Raw genomic sequence first — 18,549 nt, 5'->3', positions numbered from 1 at the left:
GTAAGAACATCGTGTGGGATGATACATATATGTTCGTGTGGCCATCTTTGAAAAATACAAATTAACCTGTGAAGTAGATCAAGCATATCACTTTACTAATGAAGAAATACTTTATTCGTAGTAGAGTAGCACGTATCTTAGGTTTCTCCCATAAGACTGGGATACTTGATCTATTTGAATATTATACACATCCCACATTATTACTGAGATAAGGTAAAAGATGTATAAAGTATCAAATTAGGGTATTGACTAACACAAGACCAGTGGGATGATCAGCATTTTGGGAGAGTATGCCAGCACTACTTAGTTTTTATATTGGCAGATGTCCTTGGATTTTGATCTACCTGGTTAGCTTAGAAGGTTGACAGACTACATACAGCTGGTGGCCCAAATCCAGCTAACTCTGTTTATGTAAAGTTTTATTGGAACACAGACACCCACTCATTTGTTATTTTCTGTGACTGCTTTTGTGTCGCCATGGCTGAGTTGAGTAGTTGCGACAAAACCATTTAGCCACCAGAACCTAACACAATTACTAATCTGGCCCTTTACAGAAAGTTTGCATACCCTTGGTCTAGAAGATGAACCAATTGCAGTCAAACAATCTGAAATTCCTCTAGACTTGAGGCTGTAGTTTTGACCAATTCATTTGTTCAGTACACATGAGAACTAGCACAAGTGCAATTAAAACAGGTAACTTAATGCTTGCCCTCAAAAGAGTTCACAGTACTAGGGAATCAGACAACTCTAGATTCACATAGTACAGTGTCATGAGTGGCACCATCTTAGACCTATGCACAGATTTCTTCCTCTGAAAAGTACTATGGCTAACACACACAGAGAAGGCTTCCTGGAAGACTGATACTAATCAGGTTCTTGAAATAAGTTGAAAAAGGAGCCTTAGATGTAAGAAAAATTTGAGCAAATGTATGAGTGGGAGTTTTATTCTTCCAGGAATTTGTTATAGCTGAAAAGTAGAATGGGATTGGAGAAGTAAAGAAAGGTAGGACTGGTGGTGACCATTAAAGCCACTGAGACAAGAAATGATTTGAGAGCTCTTTAAGAAATAGAATTGTCAAAACCTATTAATTGCTTGTAAGAATGGTGAAGAATGTCGAATGTAGAATGACTGACCTCAGCAACTAGGTGGTCAGGGAAAATGGTGCCATTTTACTAAAATAATTGGATACATTGGGAGGAATAGATTTAAGCAGAAAAGGTAAGTTTCACTGTTGGAGTTTTTTTTGATTTGCAATGCCTGTGGAACATAATGAAGTCGGGTAGGCTGTTGGCTTTGAAAGTTTGACACTCAAAAAGACTCAAGAGTTTTCAATAAGTGGGTATTTGAAGCCTTGGGAAAGATACGGTCGTCTATAGAATATATGTAAAGCAAAGAAAAAAGCCAAAAATAGAATGGGAAACAGAAGTGCTTAAGAGATGCATGCATAGAAAAGGAAGGAGAAGGAAGACAAGCCCATGGAAGGAACAGCTAGAGCCAGAACAGTTTTGAATGTCTTTGCATTTAATGATTTTTGGCAAGTTTAGTCAAGTGGTAGGATCAGAAGCTGGACTATAGTAACAATTCAGAAATGACAGAAGGTGGGGGAAAGTGTTTAGAACCATAAGGTTTGAATACACTGAAGAATTGAGTTACTGACTAAATTAAAATCCCTGTGGAGATGGCAGAAGATAGACTCCAAAGCACAGGTAGAGAGATTGACCTTAGGTGAAGCTATACCATATTCACTGAGACATGCATGAGACAATGGTAAGGGATGAGAACAGATAAACCCACCTTTGCCGGTTGTTTTGATGGGTTACATAACTCATTTCATTCATCTGTACTGCAATCTCTTTTATGTAAGCATTATTGTCCTTGCTTTATCAGTGAGGAAATTAAAGCTGAGGGAGGTTATCTTGCTCAGGGTCACAACATCTTTTAAGTGATGGAGCTGGTACCTAATCCCCAAAGTTCATTGCTTTTTTTTGTTTTTTAATGTTTATTTTTTAGAGAGAGAGAGAGACAAAATCACAAGCAGGTTCCACACTGTCAGCACAGAGCCCAGCGTGAGGCTAGAGCTCACTAAACCATGAGATCTTGACCTGAGCTGAAATTAAGAATCGGACACTTAACCGACTGAGCCACCCAGGTGCCCCCATAGTTTTATTTCTGATGTGCTCCTGCTCTTCTCCATCCTCTTCACCTTTCCACTGCTAGATGTGAATGAAGAGAAGTCTAGAAGTTAGTATTACTCCATGGACCCATATCAACAGGGGCATTGGTTTATCTTCTAAGGAAATTCCTTTTCAAAAAAAACTTGAGTGTTTAGTAAAGGTATTGTATGTAACATACACATCATAAAGAAAGCATATTAATTCATATTTCAGCTAAGCTGAAAAATAGCAAATTTTTAAGAAAAAAATTGTGAGGGAAGTAGGAAGAGCCAAAGACTCATCTAAGGTTATAGAGTTCAAAAATATTTAACAATTTGTCTCTAAATGAGGCATTTCGGAAATTCATCTCCAGTGTGTTAGATTTGGATAACCCTAGTTTTTCCTTTCTGGGAAGTTTTGTGATACAAATATGCAATAATGTTTTATTTCTCTTTTTTTTTTTTTATTTTCAGGTGTGTGCACTTGGGGCAGAGTTTTCATCGGAGGCTTGCAGAGAGTTGGGCTTCTCCAGCAACTTACTCTGCAGCTCTTGTGATCTTCTTGGACAGTTTAACCTGCTTCAGCTGGATCCTGACTGTAGAGGATGCTGTCAGGAAGAAGCACAATTTGAAACAAAAAAGGTATTGTTTTCTAGGATCTCTCTTCCATTAGTTGGTGTAGTTGAGATAAGGTGAAATACTAAATTGTTTAATCAAGTTAAATATAAAGAAGTCTCTAGCTTTTACATTTTGTATTTTTAAAAACTCAACAGGAGCGCCTGGGTGGCGCAGTCGGTTAAGCGTCCGACTTCAGCCAGGTCACGATCTCGCGGTCCGTGAGTTCGAGCCCCGCGTCAGGCTCTGGGCTGATGGCTCAGAGCCTGGAGCCTGTTTCCGATTCTGTGTCTCCCTCTCTCTGCCCCTCCCCCGTTCATGCTCTGTCTCTCTCTGTCCCAAAAAAAATAAATAAACGTTGGAAAAAAAAACAAAAACAAAAACTCAACTGATTTCTGTCTGGCCCACTAGATCAATTAAAACAAATAGGAAGGAAAAGTAAGGTTACATACCAGGACCTCATTCTATCATGGTTGTTCAGCAGAGAGGTTGCCGAATTATTGTAGCATGATTGGATCCTAAAGTCCTCCAGTCTTCCTAACTTCTGGCCACATGATGACAAAGAAGAATTAATTAGATGCTTATATTCATTTGTAAGAAGAACTCCGTCTTTACAATGAAATTTGAGACGAAAGTATTAGCACCTATTACCTGGCACATAATTGTAGGCAGTAAACTATAACTTTTTATCTGGTTAACAAAGAAAATTCTTTGTTAATTTAGACAGCTTTGTGTTAATTTACACAGCTATCAGTAATATTTACAGATACCTAATCTCCTCTTTAACACCTGAAAACAGCCAAGGATAGATAGTTCTAACTGTCCAATAAAATCAGCTATGTTTTGATTCATTGTTCAGATTAATAATAAGCTCGCTCAATTTTTAAAGCTTTTCATCAAAGCCCTTATACTTTTTAAAATTAGAAGGTGGCCTGAAAAGATCCTTTATATAAGCCAAATAAAACTGAATTAGTGAGTTCCCTTGTTCAGAGTAAGGAAAAAAGTTCACATCTCTGTGTTAGATTTCCTTTTAATATTCTCTTTCACTTGTACATACTGAATTCTATTTTGAAGTGTTAGAGTTTAGAAAGCTTTCAGACTATAATTCTATCTTATTAGGTAGTGAAGGTTTGTTTCTAACACAGAATATAGTTTTATAGTTCTAAAAGGAAAACAAGCTTTAAATGTTAATATTTAACCAAAACTTACTTAATATTTGATTTTTTTTTTCATTTTTTTAATGTTTCTTTTGAGAGAGGTGGGGAGAGAGAGTGAGAGAGAGAGAAAGTCCCAAGCAGGCTCTGCCACTGGCAGCATGGAGCCCAATGCAGAGCTCAAACTCACAAACTATGAAATCATGACCTGAACCAAAGTCAAGAGTCAGACACTTAGCTGACGGAGCCACCCAGGTGCCCCTTTAATATTTGATTTCTTAGTTGTGAACCTGAAATTCCTGGTGTCCCAGAAATAGGTTCCAAGCCTTCTGTGTTTTTTCATTTTCTTGATTCACATATACCATTGATATTTTTTCATGTTTAGAAGATTTCCATACATAGGAATTAGTCTTCACTGCATGTAGATCATGTCTAAACAAGAAGTTTTAAAAATTTGATTTTAAGTAGGGGCGCCTGGGTGGCTCAGTCGGTCAAGCGTCCGACTTTGGCTCAGGTCATGATCTCACAGTTTGTGGGTTCGAACCCTGCATCTGGCTCTGTGCTGAGAGCTCAGGGCCTGGAGCCTGCTTCGGATTCTGTCTGTCTGTCTGTCTCTCTCTCTCTCTGTGTCTCTCAAAAATAAACATCAAAAAATTTTTTTTTATTTTAAGTAGATTTAAAATGTATGACTTGACTAGTTTAGTAAAACCCTTCCACTTGATTTTTGGGGGTGTAATTTTTTTTTTTTTTTTAAATGAGCTATTCACATGGGACAAATTGAGGAAGGAATCTATATGTCATCCTCTAGTCATAGTGCTTTTATTCTATGGTCCATACTACTGCTTAGCCGACAACAATTCTTTCCTAAGATACCAAACTTACAAGAATTGAACAAGGAATGTTTTATAATAAACAGTGTTCATCACAGTGTCTTATAATTAAGGGTAAATTGAGAGGTTCTACTTTAAGTGATATCAAATATTCCTAAACTGTAAACCAAGTGCATATACTCTATTTTTATTTACTGCCCTTTCTCAGTAATCCTCCAATAGTATACTATTTTTATGTTATACTTTTACTAGAATCAAACTTGAGTCACACACTTCAAATTATATTCCTGTTCAGTTTTCATCATTAATTGTGTGGTATCTTGATAATTCTGACCACTTACAGCTCAGTAACCGTAGGCAAGTAGTCTTCCAGTTAGTATGCCTAACTAATTACAAGCTGAAATGATTATTGTATGTAAGTACAAGTGGGTCTTATCCTAATATGACTTTATGCTATTTCCATTGTATTTACTCCTTACTCCTAATTACTACAATATACTTCTCATTAAGCATTTGCTAGCACACTGCTGCACAAAATTGATGAGTGGTTTTCTTTAAGAAGCCTAGTGGAACCAAAACATGCCAGAAACTCTTAGAAATATTGCTGGACATATAAAAGTATGGCATTGGACAAGGCATGTTAGATGCAAACCACATTAAAGTATAGAAGTAGTACTTAATTTAATGTGTGCAGTACTGCCCTCTGGATTACTGGTATGAGATCATAGGTAAATATGTGCAATATTTTTTTCTATCTTAGCCCTGGCTTAAGGCTTAATTTTGAAATCATAGTTGGGATGGCTGAGTGGCTCAGACCTTGATTTCAGTTCACATCACAATCTCGTGGGTTTGTGAGTTCAAGCCCCATGTCGGGCTCTGCACTGACCCTGCAGAATCTTCTTGGGATTCTTTGCTACCCTCCTTTGCTCGCATTCCCTCTGTCTCTCTCAAAAATAAATAAACTTAAAAAAAAATTTTTTTTTTAATGTTTTATTTATTTTTGAGAGAGACAGAGACAGAGCATGAGCAGGGGAGGGGCGGAGAGAGAGCGAGACACAGAATCCGAAACAGGCTCCAGGCTCTGAGCTGTCAGCACAGAGCCCTATGCGGGGCTTGAACTCACAAACTGCGAGATCATGACCTGAGCCAAAGTCGGACGCTTACCCGACTGAGCCACCCAGGCACCCCTCCAAATAAATAAACTTTAAAAAATTACGAAATCATAGTTAAATTTAGTTCTAATTTAAAACTAAAATTTAAAAGGAAAAATCTGTAACATATAGACTAGTGCCTTACATTAAAAACATTGAAAATACTTAAATACATTTGTGTATGTGTGTAAATCATTGTGAATGTAAATTCTTTAGGAGAGAAAATTGTAAATATATTCATCAAACAGCAATGTTTTCCTAACTTATATATAAGTGCAACCAGAATATTCATTTTGGTTCTTGCTTAGCTGTATGCTTTCCAGAGCTGATATGTCTTTCCAGAGATGAGGCTAATTGTTTTTAGTAATGCTTACTCATTTCACAGGCTAAATTTAAGCCTTTGATAGCCAGAAGTTTGCTTTAAAAAATAATAATAATAACAAAACTTAATAGCATAGGATATCTTTGAAATCCCTTATCATTCTACAAATGTGTACTCCATTATTTTTATTTGATCTTGTTCTCCCCCACCCATTTTGATTATAAAGGACCTACTAAACATCATAATACTAGCTAGAATGAAATTTTCCTTTTTTTTTTTGGACAGTTGCTATTTATTACTTGTTAAATGTCCGTTCAAATACCACTTTTTCAGACCTCATATCTGTCACACCTTTACTACTTTCTATGCATACATCTGTGGTGGCACTCATGACATTGTAAAGAAACAATCTTTTTTTAAATTATATCCTACTTTGGACTATGTTAAGTCTTCATAGAATGAAATTTTTTGATAAGCTGTATTCCTACTAATTTTGCTCATAACTATGTACCTAAGTACCATTTACAAACAAGGATGTTGGCTTAATTGTGAAGCATGTACTAATTTGTAGTTTGAAGAAAAAACATAAACTAATGAAAGAAAGGATATGTATACAGTTAGTATTTACTAAGTAGCATGAGTAACTTCAGCTTAGTCCATATGTAGAATCTTTGGATGGAAGGGAAGGGACCATTGTTTTGTTTTGTTTTGTTTTTTCCACTACTGATTGGCTTTCTCCTTGTGGTGGGACAGCATAGTAACTGCCAGTTCCTTAGTGTTGTATCTTTTACCTCTTCCCATGAGAAGGGGATTAATTCTTCCTCGTTTACTTTTTTTGAAATATTTCAGACAGGGATTTTTTTCTAGCTCAAGTTCGGTCACTGACTATTAGCTAAGATTATGGAATAATGTAAGGCCAGTTGGCTGCCACAGCAGCTACGTGAAATGCTGCACTGGGGCACAGAGCAGAGACTAGGTAAGCAATCCCATAGATAACTTACTTTTTTCCCCCCTCAATTCCTAGAGTAAACAAATTCTACTTGGGTTGTCTTTAAAGATTTAGCTCAATTGTTCCCCTCTTTTTTGGAAGGCTTCTCTAATTTCAATTCCCTTACTTATCTACCACTAGCACTCTCAGGTTATGTTAGCTGTACCTCTGTATTCCCAAAAACACTTGAGGATACCTTGATATACACTTAACCTTCACTATATTATGTTGCTTTTCTCTTCCAATAAATTATGCTCGTTGAAGTCTAGGACAGTTTATTTCTGAATCCACAGGCTTTAGCATATAGTATTTCATAAGTTTTTGCCTTTGAATGAGACTGTTTTTACTAAGTTGGAAAAGTTGATTTTTTTTTTTCATTAAACATGTATTGAGAGCTTTCTATATACCAAACACATAGACAGACTCTATTGATACAAATATTGAAGGGCAGTCCCTACAATCAGTGGGGAGGTAGACCAGTAAGCCGGTAGGTAAACCCAAAGTGATAGGTGTGGTGTGCTGGGGGGAAAGAAGACAAAGCTCGGAAGAGGTGAAACATAATTTGAGAATTGAGGGAAAATGTACCCAGGTGAGCAGAAGAAAAGGGAATCAAAGTGGCATCTCTGGCTACAGGAGACTGGGACCCAGAGTACAAGGTGGCAGGTGAGGAGTCCAGAGGACAGTCCTGAGACCAGGACATCCTGTCTCACAAGTCATGCCAAGAAGTCTGGACTTTACCTTAAGGGCTGTGGGAGCCATGGAAGTTTGTAAGCCAGGGAGTTACTTGATCAACTATGTATTGGTAGACAGAAAAGGTAATTTAAAAAATATATGTATATGTATATACACGCACACACACGCTGAAAATATACTTGAACTTTGTCGACACTTGTGAAAGACTTTCATATATTTCACTTACACATGCTGAGTATAAAAAATGAGATTTGTCTTTATGTTGGCAGTTATCCATTTATAACACTTAATTATTATCATCAAAGTGTAGATCTTTCATTTGTTTATTTTATTTATAAGGACTTCGTAAACATCCCAAATGTATCTAAAAAGAGATGTTAGTGAGCACAGATTTCAAGTGATCCCAGTCTGACTGCTAACCTTAATAGGTATTTTTTTCAAACCATACATGACCATCAGATTAAAAGTTTCCTGGGATTTTCCTGAAGATAAGCATAGATCAGCTATTTTTTTCTATAAAAAATTTTTTGGCTTCCATTATCTAAGATTTATAAGATTAAATGTAGTATTCCAATAGATGGGTTATTTTTCTCATCTTTTTATAATCTTTGCAGTTCTGTGAATTTAACCTTGATTAAGGAAGCTGGGTGCTTTTTTCCTGTGTCCTCATTCATTTAAGGTTTTCGTATCTTAATGATTTCAGCTTCTTCTGGACGCAGTTATTGTAGAACTTTTATATTTCTCCTTAATTGTATGCCTCTATTTCCATAGCTAGTACCTGTTCTCTTTAAGATCTTGGTTCATCAAGATGCTTGTAGTTGCACTGCTTTCCTTTTTCCTTCAAAATATTTTATATTTAATTATTATTTAATTAAATCCATTATTTTGTTGGTTTTTAGTACTTCCTATTCTGCATTTATACCTACCTTATCTCTGAGGGATCATTTTGAAGATCTGGCTAATGACCAAACCAGAGTACCTTCTTTTTTAATTTTAATGTTTATTCACTTTTTGAGAGAGAGAGAGAGAGAGAGAGAGAGACACACACACAGAGTGTGGGTGGGGGAGGGGCAGAGAGAGAGGGAGACAGATCTGAAGCAGGTTCCGGGCCCTGAGCTGTCAGCACAGAGCCTGACGTGGGGCTCGAACTTGGGATGGCGAGATCATGACCTGAGCCGAAGGTGGACGCTCAACTGACTGAGCCACCCAGGCGCCCACCAGAGTACCTTCTGAGAGAAAAAAATCAACTTACCTGAATTATTAAAAAATATGAACCAGTAAGCAAATGATTTCAACTTAATTTGCTGTTCAATCTTGATTGTATCAGGAAGGAGTTTAGAGTAGTGTTTAAGAACACAGGCTCTGGAACCAGACTGTCTAGGTTCAGAAAGTCCTTTGCTACTCATCTGATGATCTTGGACAAATTACTTGATAATTCTGCTTATTTCCTCGTTTATAAATTAGAGATAATAGTTACTATCTCATAGGGTGGTTATGAGGAGTAAATGAGTTTATAAATGTACTGCTTAGAATAGTCCCAGCATGTAATAAATCCTAGGTAAATAATTGGGTCTGGTGGTGGTATCTGATTTGCTGATTAAAAAAACAAACAAGGGGCTCCTGGGTGGCTCAGTCCATTAAGTATCCAGCTTCAGCTCAGGTCATGATCTCATGGTTCGTGAGTTCAAGCCCCGCGTTCGGCTCTCTGCTGACTGCTCAGAGCCTAGAACCTGCTTTGGATCCTGTGTCTCCCTCTCTCTCTCTCTGCCCCTCCCCTGCTTGGGCTCTGTCTCTCAGAAATAAACAAACATTTAAAAAATTGTTTAAAAAATTTTTTTTGAAAAATAAAAATATAAAATTTGGAGGACTCCAAGAATAGAATTATAATGATTGCTCTTGGCAAAGTAGGGTAAAAGAAAATAGTTAAGAAATACAACATGAACTATTAGATTTGCCAGTACTAAAAATCAGCAGCAAAATTTTCTGTTACTCCACTTTTGAGCTCCTGAATCAATTGAATCAAGAACAAGAGGAAATACGATAACAGAATTGGTAGTATGAAAACTTACCGTTCACAATTACTTGTTTATGTGGAACAACATATAGAAATAAATTGTCAAACATAACCATAGGTTTCAAATTTTTGATTGACGTATTTTAATAAGGAAAATACTACAAATACGAATTTTTTAAATGTGTACCATTTTCATCATTATTAAATGCATATAAAAATTGCATTTGAAGAGAAAAGGTTTTGCTACTTAAAAAAATTTCAAAACCATTATAAAGCAAAGCTTTTTTCTTAGGATAAACCTATTCTAGAAATTAATTGAGACCCTTTTAAAAATCAGTGTAGAATAAAATATATTGCTGGCTTTCAAAGTTTTTCAGATGGTAGATCAGATTGAAGCTATGGGATTCTTTGAAATAACATTATAAGAAAATAAAGTGTATGTTTGTAATATAAAAATGATTGCTTTGTGAACAAACAAGTCATTGGACTAATTACAAGTATTTTTCCTAACATTCCTCTGCTACTTATATTTTTGATCTAATACATGGTTATGGATTTCAAAGGTTTAAGAAAATTCTGGAAGAGAAAAGCTTAAAAGTGATTTAAAAAAAATTCTACAGATTGAGATTTTTTTAATTTGAATTTTGGAACATCTTGGTCTCATTCGCAGAATACAAGTAGAACCCTAGTCTGCAGATCATCAATTTATACCATTACTGGTTCTGGAAAATAGCTCAACAGTTCTGGTATTTGATAAAGGGGCTTTATTTTCATCTAAAAATATACTGGTCAGATAATATTTGAAAAATACTTATCTTCAGTAATGATTACACTAGATTTGAATAAATGGACCTAAGGAGTGCATAAAATAATTTTAAGAAGATAGTTAGATCCCTTCGACTTCCCCTGCATCCCTTCTACTCCATTACCTAATTAGAGTTAGACTAATGTAAATTGACTAGCTTATATAGTAACATTCCCATTTTCTATGTGTACAGTACTCTTCTTTTGACATTTATATGCACTCCCGGCAAGCCAGAGACAGTAGGGAGGAAATATTAATATCTACAGTTTATTAGAAGTCTGTCCCCTTCTTTTTACAAAAGTTTTTGAAAGAGTTGAATTTTTATCTCAGCTACTAGTTTTGTGACTTTGAGTTAGCAAATTGCTCTGGAATCTTCAGTTTTGTTGTAGTAATTACACTGGCTTCCCTCTGAGTGTTTTTTTATACCTTGGTTATATGCTAAAGTATCTTACCTACATTATTTAATCCCAACTCTCTAATGTAAATACTACTGCCCCTATTTAACAGAAAAGGAAACTACGGTGTTATCTGTCCAGAATTACCAAGCAATCAGGTGCCACAACCTGACTTCACCTCAGGTCTGTTTGACTCCAGAGCCCCAAGTTTTTAAACCTCTTCTATTTTCCCTTTCATCTTGGAAATATGAATAGTAATACCTACTTCACAGACTTACTGGAAGAAAATGAATGAGTTAAATATAAAACACCAGACTGACTTTTTGAAGGTCCCTTTTGCATTTATAATTAACATAATTCCATTGGTAGTTTTTATTTTAAATTATTAAATCTTTACTTTTCAGTTTACCATAGACTTTAATGACTCCCATTACGTGTTTTTTTTTCTCTCAAGGATATATTGACAAATTTGGCCTAAAGACCCAAACAAACATTTTCAATAATATTTCATATAATATTTCATAATTCAGGGAAAAGAACATCAAAACATTTAGTTACATTCAATTTACATAGAAAATCTGTAGCTGGTTTGAGAGTAATTTAGAAGTCAGCTTAAACAGCATTATTCAAGAAAGTGGCATGTTTTAAGCTTTAGCCTATCTACTACTGGTAGAGCTGCTACTGGTGTGTAAAACATAGAAGGATGAAATGGAGGTTAAGCTAACTGCGTGAAATTGTCGTCGCTAAAGAAATTTCACAGTTACTTAAAATAGCTTCTCTTTTGTAGTGTGTCTGTAGCATCAATACATGAGCTATTTCTTCAAAGGAAACAAAAATATGTCTTCAGTAGATTATTCTAATTATAGTATTAAAACATTATTCACAAAGCTTTTTTTTAAAGATCTGAATATTTGGCAACAGTTCTAGTTCAGTGAAAGAATCACTAAGACTCCTGCATGGCAACGGTACAAAATAATAACACAAATATTTACTTAATAATAGCTACAAACATTTGTTATTATGTGAAGCTGCTGTTCCAAGCCCTTTATATTAATTAATTTATATAATCCTCACAACAACTCTGAGGTAAGTGCAGTTATTATCCCATCTCATAGTTGAGTCTAAGGCCTGGAGATCTTGCCTAAAGTCATTCAGCTAATAAATGGTTATAAATAATGTATAATTTATGTAGGAGAAGTTTTAAAATATTTTATGTAGTTATTTCATTGAACTGAAAATATTAATTTTTTAATGTTTTCTAAATGTGGCATTTCACCTATCTTCAGTTAAAAAAAATAAGGGGCGCCTGGGTGGCTCAGTTGGTTAAGCGACCACCTTCGGCTCAGGTCATGATCTCGCAGTTTGTGAGTTTGAGCCCCACGTCGGGTTCTGTGCTGACAGCTCAGAGTCTGAAGCCTACTTCAGATTCTATGTCTCCCACTCTCTCTACCCCTCCCCTGCTCACGCTCTGTCTCTGTCTCTCAATAATATATACATGTTAAAGAAAAAAAAAATTTTTATGAATGAAGAAAGGGAGGGAGGGAGGGACAGAGGGAGGAAGGAAGGAAGGAAGTCGGGGTGCCTGGGTGGCTCAAGTCAGTTAAGCATCTGACTCTTGATTTCAGCTCAGATCATAATCTCAAGGTCATGAGATCGAGCCCTGTGTTGGGCTCTGTTGTGGGCATGGACCCTGCTTAACATTCTCTCTCCCTCTTCCTCTACCCCTCCCCAGCTCACTTGTGCGCGTGTGCTCTCTTCTCTTTCTCTCTTTTTCAAATAAATAAATGTAGTCCGTTTTTTTTAGGTATTTAACAAGTTCGGATCAAGGTTCTATCTATGCATATTAAAACATTTTGTCACATTTGCAGATTACCATATTTAAAAAGGAAATAAACCCTTAAAGTAATTCATGATCGAGGCTGCCTTACAACTACATTTCTAGACATACCTACCTCAGAGTCAAAATAAACTTTGTTTATACCATAAATATTTCCTCTTGGTATGGGCTTTGAGAATGTCGAAATAAGACAATAGTCACTGTCATCGAGGAGTCAGGTAGAGAAATAGGCATGGAAATTGGGCTGCTAGAATGCATTTGGCAGGATATTTTACTGAACTAACGCATAATATCCAGTGTTATGAAGGTAACCACTAAAAGAATTAGGAATAAGCTAAAAGTTGAAAAGAAGACAATAAATCTCTTTAAGTTGATATATTGAGAACTGTAGATATAACCATGTTAATCATTACTAACAGAAGAACTAAAAACAGTTTAAAAGTTATTGAATGGCAGGTAGGAGGCAGAGGAAAATTTTTACTTCTTTTATACCCTTCTGTACAGTTTCTTCTTTATTACTTCCAGATGCATTGGTTTCCTGAAAGAACTCAGTGAAATGCATGCTGTAAACAAAATACACTTATGTGCTATGAACGCACACAGAAAGAAGGGCATATAACCTTTTAAACCATTTATGCCTTTAAGGGCATATAAACTCCCAGTGATAAGGCAAAGATAGTGAAAAGGCAAAGTCATGAAAAAGAGGGCCATCTCAGATAGCTTGGTTATGATGAGAGAGGGTGCTGGTTAGGAAGGTAGGGCCTATGTACCTTGGTAAGAAGTTTGGACTCTGTTCTATAGGCAGGGGACAAAATTAAAAGATTATAAACAATGAACCGGCGTCAGATGTGTATTTTAATTACATTCGTTGTCAGTGTGAAGGAAAATTGATAGGACAGAGGGGAATACGGTTGCCAGAAAAATATATTGCTGTTTTCCAGAGGCAAGATAAAAGGGCTTAAGCCAACATATTGGTAGTAAAAATGGAGAAGGGACAGTTCTAAAACAGATTTAGGCAATAAAACCTTCAGGATTTATTGATTATACTGGATTGGAAGGGGGAATAGGTGAGTAAAGATGCTTCCCATGTTCTTATTTGAGAAACTGGTAGCCTCAACAAAAGAAGACTACAGTAGACCTCAGCTATTTGCATGGTAGCCCCCTAAAGGCAGTAGTAGTTGGGGATGAGAGAAGGGGCAGTAAAGAGGATAACTTTTCATAAAAGCATACCCCGTAGGTACAGACTGCCTTTTCAGTTTTCCTTCTGAAGAAGTGTTAAAAGTTTCAACTTAGAAGGTCATAGATTTTATCTGAGTACCTTAATGAAATGTAAAATTGATAGTGTGCTTGTCAAAAAATAAAATGTGTTGAATGGTCTAGTTTCTTTTGTTCTGCTTTCATATTGCCATTCTTAATATTTAAAATATTTAACCTTCTGGATTATTACAGCTTTATTTTTGTATCTTTTTACTATAAGGAGATTACCTTGTTTAGTTTTAATAGAGTGCAACCATAATGTAGTTTGTGCTGGTTGTGTTGTTTTATATTTCATATATTTGTAACCTTTTTTTTTAAAGATATTTGTAACCTTTCTTAAAGATGATCATAATTGCCCATTTTATGACAAATAATGATGTTCAGTTTTGACATGGTAATAACACCAACAGAATTTAATTCTCTTTTGAAAAGCAGCTTTTGCTACCATATATAGCACCTTTGTGGTCAGTTTTTGAGGCTATTGAATGTTTGGATTTTGAACCATATTTTGTCTGGATCTCAGTTTTTCAAATCAAGAAGAAAATGTATTGAAAATGTATTTTTCAAACATTAAGGAGCAAAAAGACATTGAACTTTTTATTGGGAACTATATACTAAATAGCCGTTTTCTAAAATATTTTTACTTTACCAAGGGGCTAGTTGGTTTTATTTTAAAAACTACTTACTAAGATATTCAAGCTGGAACGCCTGGGTGGCTCAGTCAGTTAAGCATCCAACTTCAGCTCAGGTCACGATTTCACAGTTCATGAGTGCAAGCCCCGTGTCAGGCTCTGTGTTGACAGCTCAAAGCCTGGAGCCTGCTTGGGATTCTGTGTCTCCCCCTCTCTCTCTGCCCCTCCCCTGCTTGCACTCTGTCTCTCTCCCTCTCAAAAATAAATAAACATTAAAAAAAAAATTTAAGATATTCAAGCTTAGGCTCATTTTTACTAATTCTTTGGATATTTTGAGCTCAGGAAATCTATGGTGGTGTGTCAGGTCATTTCATTCTGTGATGTTTCCTAAATATCAGTAGAATTGAATGTGTTGTTTCCAGATGATGCCCTTAGGTCATTCATACTGGTGGCTGAAATGTAAAGGGGGAGGGGGAGTATATCTGTGGGTGTATTTGTTTTCATGTGACAGTCCAGTCGTTACAGTCTTACCTCTTGGTGATGAAATTCTCTTTGTTTTAGGTACATATGCAAATTCTGTTATTAACCACAATACTGAAAGAAACCTTGTTCTTTTTTTTTTTTTTTTTTTTAATCAGATTTCATATTTGGAATGATCTGATTTGGAGTGTGATGATGTCAAAACATTTTATATTTTGGTTTTTGTTTCATTTTTTTAATACATTTTTATTGAGCTTTTCAGTGGAACAATGATTGTATGTTAATGAAAGATTCCCCTGGTGTATTCTTACTTCCTTGGAATTTAATTTAAATTAAGGTTGATGTTAGCTTGTTTTCTAACTTTCTCAATCTCAGAGCAGAAACTAAAGATACAAAAATAAATAGCACTTTAATACTATAGTAGAATAAGCTTTAAACTTAGGGAGCTTCCTTAGACATGGTCATTGCTTTGTTTTTTCAGAGTTCATTAGAAAGCACCTAAAAATCAATAGTGTAATCTCAGGGATATAATGTTAGAGAATTATCTTTACCAGCTTGGTTTTCTATAATTGTAAAACTGAACTTACTTCCCTAATCCTCCATATTCATTCATTGTTCCTTTGCAAGAATGCCATTACTCAAAGTGTATGAAAGTGTCAACACATAAACTATTTGCCTTGTACATCTGCTGCTTCAGTGACTTAAAGTGAAATCTTGATCAAAGCTTTACTACTAGATCTCAAAAAATGTAGTACCCTAATTGTCCATGTGTAACTGTAACTTGTTTCTAGCACTCTGCACTTTAAAAAAATATCAACAAATACGGGAATGATAAAAAAATATATACCAAAAAATATGGGAATGATTTGATGATGAATAATGAATTAAAATTTAAGACATCAGCAGATCATTAAATGTATAGTTCTGTTGAAAATGTTTTTCTTGAGAATTAACTGACCAAATTTTGCTACAGGTAGCTTCTGCGTGGTGTATTTTGTCCTTCATATAAAAGAGTAAAGTTAACTTTAAGAAATTACACTGGATGCAGTTAACCATTTGGAAGAATGGCTTATTTAATATATTTGAGTGCATCATCATTGTTTTTATTTAAGAGCTCTAAATAATACACTCAGTTTTAATTGTGTTACAGCCATACTCCCTTATTTTTAAATCCGTACATTTTATTTAAGGGCAAGCCTTCAGTAGACCTATAAAATAGTGACTCCCCATATCTGAATTTTATTCAACTGTTAAAAGTTTTTTCTTTTGTTCGTGTAACATTAGAGCATTTTCTTCATATTGCTACTTAATATTCAAAGTTTTGTAGTTTTTTCTGAATGTACCAAGTTGTATTCATATTAAAGCTTTGCCTTTAAGAGGATTTCAAAAATAAGAGTATATGGCTGCAAGCAAGGCTTCGTAAGGGAAGAAAACAGTATTACAGCATTTGTCTTGCTTTGGCCAATGCCCACTAGGTATACTTTCCAGAATTGGCTAGTCTCCTGTTTGGTCATTTTGCAATTTTTGCCTTATTAATACTTGAGTATAGTCCACGGCAGTGATTCTTCTCTCTGTCTGTTCATTACAATTACTTGGGTATCTTTAAAAGTCGTAACAGTAATTAAAGTACTGATACCAGGATCTTATCCCCAAGTATCCTAATTTAATTTGTCTGGGATGGGTTCAGAGATCAGTAATTTTCCTGTTTCTGCATGTGTCTAGTTGCTTTTTAATGTACACTTGATATTGTGATTTATATGTTTCTAGGTCTCTAGATTATAATACCATGTGTGAAGAGCATTGGATTTTGCTCTTGCATACTGTTGGTGAATACCTTGATCTTATGGAGTTTTGGTTTTTAGCTTTATTAAAGAGTGGTTATTCCGGTTTTTTCATTAGTACTAAGGTGAATTCTTTAGCATAGGCTTAGAAGTGGTAGAGAGAGTTTAAATGAAAAGCCATTTTTGTGTGTCCTCTTCAACTTCTTTCCTCAGTGCTTCATAGTTTTCATAGTACAGATATTTCACATCCTTAAATAAGTTTATTCTGAATATTTTATTTTCTGTTGCAATTATAAATGGGATTCTTGATTTCTCTTTCTGCTTCTTCATATCAGCGTGTAGAAGTGCAACAGATTTCTGTACATATTGTATCCTGCAACTTTTGAATTCATTGATTCAGTTGTAGTTTTTTGGTGGAGTCTTTAGGGTTTTCTGTAGATAGTTTCATTTCATCTACAAATAGTGATGGTTTTACTTTTTACCAACTTAGATGTCTTTATAACTTTTTTTTGTCTGACCTCTGCAACTAGGACTTTCTATACTATGTTGAATAAAAGTGCAAGTGGATATATTCTCATCTTGTTCCTGATCTTAGAGGAAAAGCTTTCTGGTTTTCACCATCGAGTATGATGTTAACTTTGGGTTATTCATACATAGCCTAAGGTATGTTCCCTCTAAATCTGCTTGTTGAGAGTTGTTATCATGAATGGATGTTGTACCTTGTCAAATGCTTTTTTTTTTTTTGTACATTGAAATGATCATACAGTTTTTATCCTTTGTTTTGTGAATGTGGTGGATCACATTGATTGATTTGTGAATATCGAACCACCTTTGCATTCCTGGAATAAATCCCTCAATCATGGTGAATAGTTTTCTTTTAACATATTATTGGATTCAGTTTGCTAATATTTTGAGGGTTTTTGTATCCATGGTCATCAGAGATACTGACCTGTAGTTTCCTTTTTTCGTAGTGTCTTTATCTGGTTTTGGTATCAGGGTAATGCCTCATTGAATAAATTTGGAAGATTTCCTTCCTCTATTTTTTGGAATAGTTTGAGAGGAATAGATATTAATTCTTCTTTAAGTGTTTGATAGAATTCATCTCTGAAGCCACCCATTCCTGGACTAGTTTATTGGGAGTTTTTTGAATACTGACTAAATTTCATTACTGGTAATTGGTCTGTTCAAATTTTCTATTTCTTCCCGATTCAATTTTGGACGTGTGTTTCTAGGAATTTATCCATGTCTTCTATATTGTCCAATTTGTTGGCACATAATTGTTCATAATAATCTCTTATAATCCTTTGTATGTCTGTGGTGTTGGTTGTTATTTCTCCTACTTCATTTCTGATTTTGAGTCTTCTCTCTTGATGAGTCCTGCTAAAGGTTTATCAATTTTGTTTATCTTTTCACAGAACCAGCTTCTGGTTTCAATGATCTGT

At 35.3% G+C, this 18,549-nt stretch overlaps 1 protein-coding gene across 2 annotated transcripts in view; it reads left to right on the top strand.

The window, feature by feature from the left end:
- SELENOF (selenoprotein F) overlaps positions 1–18,549 on the top strand; it is a 56,283-nt gene that overhangs the window by 6,057 nt on the left and 31,677 nt on the right. For both annotated transcript variants that reach the window (XM_030325009.1, XM_030325010.1), the window contains exon 2: positions 2,628–2,795. In XM_030325009.1, coding sequence (XP_030180869.1) covers positions 2,628–2,795 — 168 coding nt within the window. The remainder of the gene's footprint in view (positions 1–2,627; positions 2,796–18,549) is intronic.

Source organism: Lynx canadensis, chromosome C1 (assembly GCF_007474595.2).
Source record: "Lynx canadensis isolate LIC74 chromosome C1, mLynCan4.pri.v2, whole genome shotgun sequence".
Classification (NCBI taxonomy): domain Eukaryota; kingdom Metazoa; phylum Chordata; class Mammalia; order Carnivora; family Felidae; genus Lynx; species Lynx canadensis.
Note: the sequence above shows the minus strand (reverse complement) of the source record. Positions and strands in the feature narration are given on the sequence as shown.